Genomic DNA, 10,758 nt, shown 5'->3' with positions numbered 1-10,758 from the left:
TTTATGAAGCTTTATGAAGTTTTTTTAAAACTTCAATTTATTTACATTCTAGTTAACATATATATTGAGATTTTTTTCAGGTGTAGAACTTAGTGATTCATGAAACAAAAAGTGTTAAATGTAAATATAAATTTAGATAATTTTTTCATTAAATATTTTGTGCATGTTGAGATTTGACAAATATAATCAGGGAATGGAATCGGGAATTGTTCCCCATGTCTCACTCTCAAACTGTTTTCTTTCAATTTCCTATTCTATAATGCTTGTTGCTGCACTTCCTAAATTTCTCAATGAGCCACCTGGTTTGACGATTACACAACAAAAAGATGACCTCAAGCAAGAAGAAATCCTACCAGCAGACTGCCTTTGGGCCTTGAATGTCAACACTTCCTCGATTCCCAGCCTGTTGGCCTATCCTGCAGATTTTCTACTTGCCAAGCCATCACAAAGGTTTTACATAAGCCTTTTAAAAAACACATATTCCCCTCTCTCTCTACACATACACCCTGATGGTTGTTTCTCTGAGGAACCTGATATACCACAGAAGTGAACACTTAGCAATAACAAGATGATAAACTTTATGTGTGTTTTATACAATAACAAACTTTTTTAACTACCCTAAGAATTTTTATGATACAAAGACATAGCTTAAAAACACTAGTAGAAAAAAAGCCAAACAAGAATTTTCTAGAAAGGTGGTTCAGATGGTTCAAAAACTTTTGAAAATGAATTAATATGAAACTGAACTTAAATTTACTTTAAACTTCATTTTCCCATTCATTTTTTTTTAAAGACTTATTTATTTATTTGACACAGAGAGACACAGCGAGAGAGGGAATACAAGCAGGGCGAGTGGGAGAGGGAGAAGCAGGCTTCCCGCTGAGCAGGGAGACTGATGCAAGGCTCGATCCCAGGACCCTGGGATCAGGACCTGATCAGAAGGCAAGCACTGAATGACTGAGCCCTGCAGGCACCCCTCACTCTCCCATTCTAAACAACTCTTTCACTCAGTGATTACCACCTTTGTTGTTATAGACAATGCGGCTCTAAGATGTGCCACAGAGCCTTGCTTGTTATTGAATGCCACGCTTTTGCACACACAACATGGATAATACTAAAAATACATATATGCACTTAGTGAAAACAGCTATTCAGGAGTTAACTGTTGGATTCCCTTTATATAAAATTCTAGCAAATGCAAACTAAAGTCCCACCCAGGGCTGGCAAGTGGGTAGGGCCGGGAGAGAGAGAATAGGAAGGGGGCTAATGGAAACTACAGGGCCTACGGATTAGTCATCGTGACTCCAGTGATGCTCCCACTGTGCACACATATATGAAAATATAGTTTGCACTTTTAATAAATGTAGTTTATGTCAATACCTCTGTAAAGCTGTTTAGAAATAAAGATTCCGTATAAAATCTGGATCTCCTCTTCCTCTGGAAATAATATAACATCTGGCAAAGCTGTACTGCTCCATCAACACCCTTTCCTGTATCTTAGGTTTGTCAACTCTGATCCCTTCTCAAAACAGAAGGAAATGCTCAGAGAAGGAAATGCTGGATAAATGGAGAAATCCAGCTAAGAAAAACAAGCCAGTCTCAAAAAGACCAATACTGTCTGATTCCACTCACATATGGTATCTGGAGCAGTCAAGTTCACAAAGACCGGGTGTAAAACCACAGCTGCCGGGGGTGGTCAGGAGGGGGCAGGAGGAGCTGTTCCATGGGTACAGCTTCAGTTTTGCCAGATGAAGGGAATTCTGGAAATTAGTTGCATAAATATGTGAATTTTTGAAACTACTAAACTGTGCGACTCAAAGACAGGGTAAACTGCTACATGCACTTTGCCCCAACATAAATGTGAAATGAATAAGTGTCTTTCAGCAGGTCCCAGGGACAGGTCAGAGCAGGTATTTAGCTGAAGTCTTTCCCCCTCTGTAATGCTCTCTGGCGTGGTGTGAACTTCTTGGTGCAGAACAAGGTTGGAGTTTGAGATGAACAAAGGCCTCTATCTGCTGCACAAATAGGGTCTTTCTCCATCGTGAATTCTCTGATGTGTAATGAGGCTGGAGTTGTGCTAAGGCTGCGCACTGACGGCCCTCAGAAGGCCTTCCTCCTGTGACCTCTTGATGCCTAATGAGTGGCCAGCTGTACCAAAACCATGCTGCACATCCGCTGTCCTTGTAAGGCGCTCCTCCAGGTACTGAGTTTAGAGCAGTGCCTAAAGCTTCACCCTCTTCTCTGCACTCCTGAGTTTCTTTGCCAATGGAATTCTCTAGTCAGTGGCTTCAAGTTGTATCTCAAGATTTCCCCATATTTATGGTGCTCACAGACCTGTTTTCACTGTGGATTTTCTGGTGATGAACGAGGTGGGACTTTCTAATGAAGGCCTTCTGACATTTGCTGCACTCATAGGGCCTTTCCCCAGTGTGGATTTTCTGATGCTCAACAAGTATATGCTTGTGGCTAAAGGCTTTCCCACATTCGCTGCACTCGTAAGGCCTCTCTCCAGTGTGATTTCTCCAATGTTTAATAAGGTTGGAGTTATACCGGAAGAATTTCCCGCAGACACTGCACTCATAAGGCCTTTCTCCGGTGTGAACTCTCTTATGTCTAATGAGTCTGCAGTGATACCTAAAGGATTTCCCACATTCGCTGCACTCATAAGGCCTCTCTCCAGTGTGACTCTGCCAATGCTTAATGAGCTTGGACTTGTACCTAAAGAATTCGCCACATAAGCTGCACTCATAGGGCCTTTCACCAGTGTGAACTCTCTGATGTCTAATGAGTGTGGAGGTGTACCTAAAGAACTTCCCACACTCGCTGCACTCATAAGGCCTTTCTCCAGTGTGAACTCTCTGATGTTTAATGAGTGTGGAATTGTACCTAAAGAATTTTCCACATTCACTGCACTCATAAGGCTTTTCTGCAGTGTGAACTCTCTGGTGTCTAATGAATGTGGAGCTGTACCTGAAAAATTTCCCACATTCGCTGCATTCATAAGGCCTTTCTCCAGTATGAACTCTCTCGTGTCGTATCAATCGATAGTTGTACCTAAAGAATTTCCCACATTCTCTGCATTCGTAAGGCCTTTCTCCGTCGTGGATTCTCTGATGTTTCATGAAGTTGGCATTGTACTTAAAGAACTCCCCACATTTGCTACACTCATAAGGGCTTAATCCATTGTGAACTCTCTGGTGACTAATAAGTGTGGAGTTGTACCTAAAGAATTTCTCACATTCACTGCACTTAAAAGGCCTTTCTCCAGTGTGAATTTTCTGGTGCTGAACAAGGTGAAATTTTCTAATGAAGGCCATCCCACATTTGCTGCATTTGTAAGGTCTTACTCCAGTGTGGATTTTCTGGTGCTCAGCAAGGACCTGTTTTTGGCTGAAGGCTTTCCCACACTGAGTGCACTTGTAATCATTTTGTCCAGCTTCAAAGGTCTCCCCATGCTCAGTGTCCCTGTCCGGTTTCAGATCATGGTGAGGGGCCAGGTGCTGGAGAAGGCCCGTGCTGGCTGGGAAGTCCTCCCTGCCTTTGCTGCATGTGAAGCTACTCTCTGCCACGCGAACGCTGTCGTTCACTGGGAAGGAAGGACTCCCCTCATCCCTTCTGGAAAATCTGTCTTCAATCTGCTCCTTTTGGTGCTGGTGCAGGTCTGCCCCACGAACAGATAGCTCTTGGTCAGGGTTCATTCCATCATGCTCAGCCAAGCGCAAAAGGTCTTTCCAGAGTGGGCCACACATCTCCCAGGGCTGGGACTTCTGGGTGGGTGGGCCTGGATTTAAAGTCCTGACCTGTGACCCTCCTACAGAATCACCTTGCTCTGAAGGGGACTCCTCGTCCTGGGCTCCGTGCCAGCAACCTGTAAGCAGAGAAATGCTGGTAAATTGCCCCCTGACTTTGGTGGGAGGTGGCGGCCCCATGGGGAATATGTGTCAGACACACCCATGGACGAGGCCACGGGACCGCTGATGGGCGAGGGGGGCTCGAGACAGGGAAATGAAGGCCTCTGGTGCAGAGCTCAGCCTGGCAAGCCCCCGTGATGGGAGAGGCCTGACTCTGGGGAAGGACACGAGGGAGGGTCCTGTCTTAGTCCATCTGGGTTGACACAACAAAATCCCACAGACTGGGAGGCTTACAAACGGCAGAAATTTATTTCTCGCAGTCCTGGAGGCTGGAATTCCAAGATCAGGGTGCCAGCACGGTCAGATGAGGGCCCTCTTCCAGGCTGCCAACTTCTCACCATGTCCTCACCCAGCAGAAGGGGCTACAGGGCTCTGTGGAGTCTCCTTTACAAGAGCACTAACCCCATTTGTGGGAGCTCTGCCTTCATGACCTAAGCATGCCTCGAAGGCGCCATCTCCCAGCACCATCACACCGGGAATGAGGTTGCAACATATGCACTGGTGGTGGGTGGTGGCGCACAAACACTCAAGACAGAGCAGGTGCTGTGGAGGGAGGAGACGGGGTTTTTGAGTCTCTGCTGTGCAAAGGGCCATAGCTGCTGGTGACTGGTGAGCCTGGTGCAGAAAACTAAACAGACCTAGAAAATAACGAACCACACGGACACACTGCAACTCCAGAACTACTTAAGGGTATGTGTGGACCACGCCATATCCTCAGTGGAGCTCAGACGTCGGCGAGCCCCGCCCAGGGAGCAGTGACAGTCAGGGACCAAGGCCTGCAGGTGTTAGGATTGTGCTGGAAGGAGGATTCGAATTCAGACACGAAAGTGGAGAAGGAAAGGGGGGAATGAGATGTGGCCCCTGACCTTGGCATCAATCAGTGGTGAGCAAAGGACAGGTCCCCAACTCTGACACACCCTTCCACTGCTCCCTCGCACCAGGGCCACATACTTTTGAATGTCTCTTGCCACTGACACAGTAATGTCCACATGGTAGGTACTACTGATGTGACACCTGAGACAGGCCAGTCCTAGATGAAAGAAAGGAAAAGGCAAGGCCAGCGTGCACCCCGAGCAACCCAACATAGGATATCCAACATCTTAAAATTACAAGAACTTCACAGGAGAGGCTAGAGAAACAACCCAGTGTGCCCCCAAATTAGTAATTAGGTTGGTGCCTGAAATTTCTGGCACAGGGAGGACCCAAGAAATGTCAGCAAGAGGAAGGGGGAAAGCCTGGGGCATCATAGTTCCATGCATCTAGACAAGGTGACCCAACCAGGGACAAGGGCGGTCTGAGGGATCTCCGAAACAAACTTGAACATCTCTGACTTCTGAGCCCGATCTTGCAAGTGCTCCAAGCAGCAGGGACGGGACTGCATCGGGAGAGTGGGTGCAGGGTGCACGGCCCAGGTCTGGCACCAGTGACACAGATGCCGGGAAACCGCGACAGCAAGTAGTACCCACAGTCTCGTTGTGGAAAGGCAGAACTGCCCCTCCATCAAAGCGGAAGAGCAGAGCCCAGTCCGGGACGTGGCGGGGGCGGTGCGGGCCTTACCCATGGAGGACAGAAGCGCGCAGGTCTCCAGCATCACGGCATGGTACAGAAATCGCTGAGCTTCATCAAGGAGGCCCCACTCTTCCTGGGAGAAACAGATGGCCACGTCCTCCAAGACCACACGGCACTGCTGAAGTTGGAACATCTGGTTCACAAGCAGCTTCCTGTGTGAACTGTGCCTCGTGCATTCTCTAGTTAGTATTCGCCGTCCGCTAATCACGCGCTAAACGAACAGCCAGATGTGCTTCTCCATCTCCCTTGCAACTCGTAGCCCACACTGAACTCGTACACCAAGCCACACTTGCCTTGCCCGAAATCAAACAGGATGGGTACCAAACAGCCAGGGATGCCCCTTCCACCCCACGTACAGGGAAATTATAGAAAATAGTCGTCACCAAGCTGCTCACCCCAGTCTTCCGGCATTTCTCCCAGAAAGCTCAATAAAGGCTCTGGCCTTAGGCGTCCCTCTGCTGGCATATATGCCTCCTAACCAAGCGGGGCGCTTGGCCATGTGGCCCTGTACCCGATGTGTTCCCACCCCCCTGAGAAACAGAGTAAGAACCTCCTTTCAGTATCATTGGTCTCTCCATGTCATCACTTACCCACCTCCATAAATTAAACTCCCGTGGGTGCAAGTATGGGATACACTTCTCTCGCCAGGCCCTTATGTCCTTCCCGCACACATTCCCCCCCCCCCCCCCCCCACCCCCCCGCCGCTCATCCTCCTCCCTGACTTCCCAGTACGGAAGAGTTACCAGCTGCTGGTGGCACTGGTGCCTGCTCTCGCCTCATTCCCACTGACCGGTGAGTCCAGAAGGTGGTGTAAGACACGAGGAGCGAAGGGGCAGGAGAACATCATCTAGGTCATGGGCCTGACAGCCAGTTGTCCTGGGGTCCCCCCAGTCTTGTCTGAGAGGTGAGACTCAGACGCTCAAGTCAAACTTGGACTTGTCCCTCTCCTTTGAGCACCCCGAGCCAACCACTCACATTCTGCCTCACCTGCATGTTGGTCGTTGGACTCAGCCCATCTACACAACCCTGACTCCTCCACAGTGACAACTCCAGACACCCCCGGCCCACACCACTGGCATCTCCTTCACGACCTAATAGGCAAATACATCCCGGATCTGATTCAGCCCCGGCCCTGCCCCTGAACACCGGAAGTCCCCAAGGCCCCCAGCACCAGGTCCAGCCCCAAGCCTGGTTTGAACGTCTCCCTATCAGGCCTGGCTTCCGGCATCACCACCAGCCACCTGCCCGTGTGAGGACATCACACACTCTCGGCCCTTCCCCACTTCTGTATCACACCAGCTGTCCTCTAAGCAGTCAGAACCTTCCCTTCTCCTCATCTGAAAGCCAGGCACCCACACCTCCCCACGCCCACTCCACACGAGGTCCAGCACGGCGTCAGGCTGGCCGGCTTCCCCCGCAACATCTGTGCAGGTGCAGTCCAGTCTCAGAAGACTCTCACTCCTATACCCACTGTCTCTCTCTCCCCGTGTCCCTCTCTCTCTCTTGCACGCGCACACACACACACACACACACACACACAGCTTCCTCAGCTTTGTGATGCCCCCCCACCACCCAGGTGCCCAATGAAGACACGGCGGCTGAGTGGCTCAGTCAGTTAAGCATCTGACTCTTGGGTTTCAGCTCAGGTCATGATCTCATGGGTCATGGGATAGAGGCCCTTGCTGGGCTCTGCACTCAGTAGGGAGTCGGTCTGGGGTTCTCTCTCTCCCTCTGCCCCTCCCTGCACTCAGGCACTCTCTCAAACAAATCAATCAATCTTTTTTTTTTTTAAAGATTTTATTTATTTATTCGACAGAGAGATCACAAGTAGGCAGAGAGGCAGGCAGCGAGAGAGGGGGAAGCAGACTCCCCGCTGAGCAAAGAGCCCGATGCAGGGCTTGATCCCAGGACCCTGAGATCATGACCTGAGCCGAAGGCAGAGGCTTTAGCCCACTGAGCCACTCAGGCGCCCCCAATCAATCTTTTAAAAACAAACAAACAAAAAACCCCAGTACTCAGGCCCCTCATTCTCACTCATGCTCTTCAAATGGCGTCACCCCCATAACCTATAGATGCTGCCTCCTCAATCTGACCCACAGCTTCCACCCAGCCCACACCCCAGCCACCGTGCTGTGGTTGTCCCAGCTTGACTCTATCCCCCGAACTCCAGGACTCTGTGTTCAGGTGCCCACTTGAGGGGCACCAGGGGGATTCATTCAATTAAGCATCTGCCTTCAGCTCAGGATATGATCCCAGGGTCCTAGGATGGAGCCCCGTGTTGGGGTCCCTGCTCGGTGCGGAGTCAGCTTCTCCCTACCCCCTCCACATGCTCACTCTCTCTCAAATAAATATAATCTTAAAAAAAAAAAAAAATAAACCACCTACCTGACACCTCTCCTTGGAATCTCTGGGATTTCTGTGACAGACAGAAACTGACTCTTCACGTTCCCCCTGCAAATTCCTCATACCACGGACTTCCTCCGTTTTAGTTCAAGCATCCATCCTTCCTAACAAGGCCAAAAGCTGGGGGCATCCCTGACTCTTCCTGCTAGCCCGCTTCCTCATCTCCCTGAGTCTCCACATCCCAAAATATGAGCAGCACTGTTTAACACACATTCAGAAACCAACGGCTCCTCTACATGCACGGCCACAGGTCCTGGGCAGCCACCGCCACAACGCTCACCTAGACTGCCGCAGCATTTCACTTACAACCCCCACCCCGCCCGTCTGTCTTCCCCTCTGCAGCCAAAGGGAATTTGTTAAAATCTCCGACACAACACCTTCCTCTTCTGTTTCAAACCTTCCCTACCTCCCAGCAACCACAGATTAGAGGTCCAGCGCCCCAGCTGTCACTCAAGGTCTGACACCTGTGCACCCCTAGCCAAGCCCAACCTGGCTCCCCATTCACACCAGCTATAAAAGAGACCTGCGGTTTCCTGAACATCCCAGCTAAGTCTCACCTCCAAGCATGTGAACATTCTGAATCCTGCGGCCAGGGTTGAGTGCCGCATCTTACATCACTGGTTAGAAACGGGAACTGCTCTGCATGTAATCTAAATACATGATCCTGGGCTCGGGGAAAGCACATGGTCCTCAGACTTAAGAGAGTGAGAAGGGTTAAGAGAAGCTTCAGGACACTACCACTCTCTGAGGGTACATATATCGGTGACAACCAGGATGGCTGAAAGGAGGGACCCCCCCCCCACTCACCTGCACAGGGTCCATAAGCATTTCTGCCACCACCGCTGGATCCTATGGGAGGAGGGAGATCATGAGAAATGAGTAACCATGGAAGGATGTCATGAACTGAGCTGGACCACCACTCCTCCTGCCCTGCCCTGGAGCAGAGTGATCTCAGCCTGGTGGCCCAAGTCCAGCTCCTCCAGAAAACGGCTGCCTCTTATCAGGCAGGTGACAACTGTTCCTGTCCAGAGGATCAACACTTCTGTATACATTTTCAGTGCAAATGAAGTACTAGGGTTTTGAAATTTGAGGTCTTCATTTTTTTTTAAAGATTTTATTTATTTATATGACAGACCGAGATCACAAGTAGGCAGAGAGGTAGGCAGAGAGAGAGAGGAGGAAGCAGGCTCCTGCAGAGCAGAGAGCCCGATGTGGGGCTCGATCCCAGGACCCTGGGATCATGACCTGAGCGGAAGGCAGAGGCTTTAACCCACTGAGCCACCCAGGCGCCCCTGAGGTCTTCATTTTTACCACTTTCTAAGATTTCAGAAGATATCATACATAAAACTTTACACTGTAAACAACAGGTAACTTAATATCAAATCAATTATGAAGTGTTTGTATAAATTTAACTTGCAGAATAGGTTTGTTTCTGTCTACCTCTACGTACATATTTAAAAGAATATTGATTAATGAGTACTTAAGTCAATGCATTTTCTTACACGTTTTTAAGGTAACGAGTTGTAGGAAAAGGCTGAGCAGACAGACAAGCTCATAGTCCATACAGCAACAAGACCTGCCTGTTACATAACCCTCAGGGAGCTTGTTGGAGGCCCTTGACTGGACAGCAGCTCATCCGTCTTGCCCTGAGAGGTGAGGAAGCAGTCCCCTGTCTGGGACCCTGAGGCTCCATCAGCCTGGCTGACCTTTCCTTTGTTCCACTGGGAGTGGTCCTGAGGGTCAGCCGAGCCGCAAGCAGACAGTCAACACTAGCACATAACACCAGCTCCACCCGAGGGAAGTTCCTCAACCCAACACCTCCCTTCCTAAAGACACAGGGACAGACCTCTCCTACAGCACATCCGCTCTTTTTTCAAGGAAGCGTCAGGGATGCGGACAACCGCCTCCCATGCCCTGTCCACCAACTCTCAGCCTCTGCCTCCCTCACCATCTAGAATCACCTTAGGCCTCGCTCCTTGATCTTGCCTTCAGGCCCTGCTCTGCCGCAGTGCACGCCCTCTGCACCCTTGACAGGACAACCCCGCCTGTTCTCCAGACCATTACCTGCAAGTACTCATGAGTATCTCCATCCGCGGTATCCCAGCATCCGCGCGTCCAAAACCAAACTCAGGATCTCCCGCCTCCTGCTCCCTGGGCTCGCTCCCCCGCCTCCACCCTTTAGATGTTCAGGCCAAGAAGCCCGGATATGGCCCTTCCCTCGCTAGCTCTGCTCTCAAGAGTGTGTGATGTGGCCCGAAACCCCGTGGGTTCCGTTGTGGACTCCACGCAGGATCTCATCGCATCTCCCGCCGCCGCCGCCGCCGCCGCCGCCCTGGCCCAGCCGCCATCAGAACTGCCCCCGTGGGCGGGGGGCTACAGTGTGTCCTCCGCTGTCTCCGCTCCGGTCCCCATCCTGCGCTCCCCTGCCTTAAACTTGTGACTCTGCGCAGGGCCCTCTCCCATCCCCGCCCCTTCCGAACTTCAGCTGACCCGGCTGCCCACGCCACCACTGCAGGCGGCACTCCGCCTCGCCCTCCGCTCCCCGCACCCGCGAGAGGCCCGCCTCCCCCCGCACCCCGGCCCCGACTCAGGAGCACCTGCCGGGCCCTCCCCCGCCACGCCCCACCGCACCGACGCAGCCGGGACCGCACGCCGGGGCGCCCTCTGCTCCCGCCCCGCCGGCCCGGCTGCGGGGAGCTGCGCGGCGCCCCTCCATCCGGCTGCAGCGCTCGGGGTGGGCGGCTGCGGGTCCGGGGGTCGCAGCACCCACCTGAGCCGGCTTCATCGGCGCGGCCTCCGCCAACGAACGGCGGGAAGAGCGGGGAGGGGAGCGGCAGGAGACCGGGCGGAGACGGGAGAGCCTCGTAGCGACCTC

General features: G+C 51.6%; 1 protein-coding gene across 2 annotated transcripts; it reads right to left on the bottom strand.

Moving 5' to 3' along the window:
- Window positions 1–897: 897 nt before the first annotated feature.
- On the bottom strand, window positions 898–10,758 carry LOC111139716 (zinc finger protein 548-like). Of its 2 annotated transcripts, XM_022492072.1 has the most exons (6): window positions 10,654–10,758; window positions 8,691–8,732; window positions 5,469–5,598; window positions 3,315–3,868; window positions 2,308–3,146; window positions 898–2,086 (listed from the first exon to the last, which is right to left on the bottom strand). In XM_022492072.1, exons 1-6 carry the CDS (start codon window positions 10,666–10,668, stop codon window positions 1,915–1,917), a joined length of 1,752 nt encoding a protein of 583 aa, XP_022347780.1. In that variant the 5' UTR covers window positions 10,669–10,758; the 3' UTR covers window positions 898–1,914. The 2 variants fall into 2 exon arrangements, with proteins under 2 accessions (XP_022347780.1, XP_022347781.1); XM_022492073.1 differs by lacking the exons at window positions 8,691–8,732; window positions 10,654–10,758 and having other exon boundaries at window positions 2,007–4,941; window positions 5,469–5,505.

This window comes from Enhydra lutris, unplaced genomic scaffold (genome assembly GCF_002288905.1).
Source record: "Enhydra lutris kenyoni isolate GAN:26980312 unplaced genomic scaffold, ASM228890v2 scaffoldscaffold114, whole genome shotgun sequence".
Lineage (NCBI taxonomy): Eukaryota > Metazoa > Chordata > Mammalia > Carnivora > Mustelidae > Enhydra > Enhydra lutris.
Note: the sequence above shows the minus strand (reverse complement) of the source record. Positions and strands in the feature narration are given on the sequence as shown.

Coding starts and splice junctions, on each gene's coding strand:
- LOC111139716 (XM_022492072.1), bottom strand. Junction 5,599..8,690: donor TGCTTATGGACCCTGTGCAG/GTGAGTGGGGGG, acceptor TTCCAACTTCAG/CAGTGCCGTGTGGTCTTGGA. Junction 3,147..3,314: donor AATGCAGCAAATGTGGGATG/GCCTTCATTAGA, acceptor AAATGTGGGGAG/TTCTTTAAGTACAATGCCAA.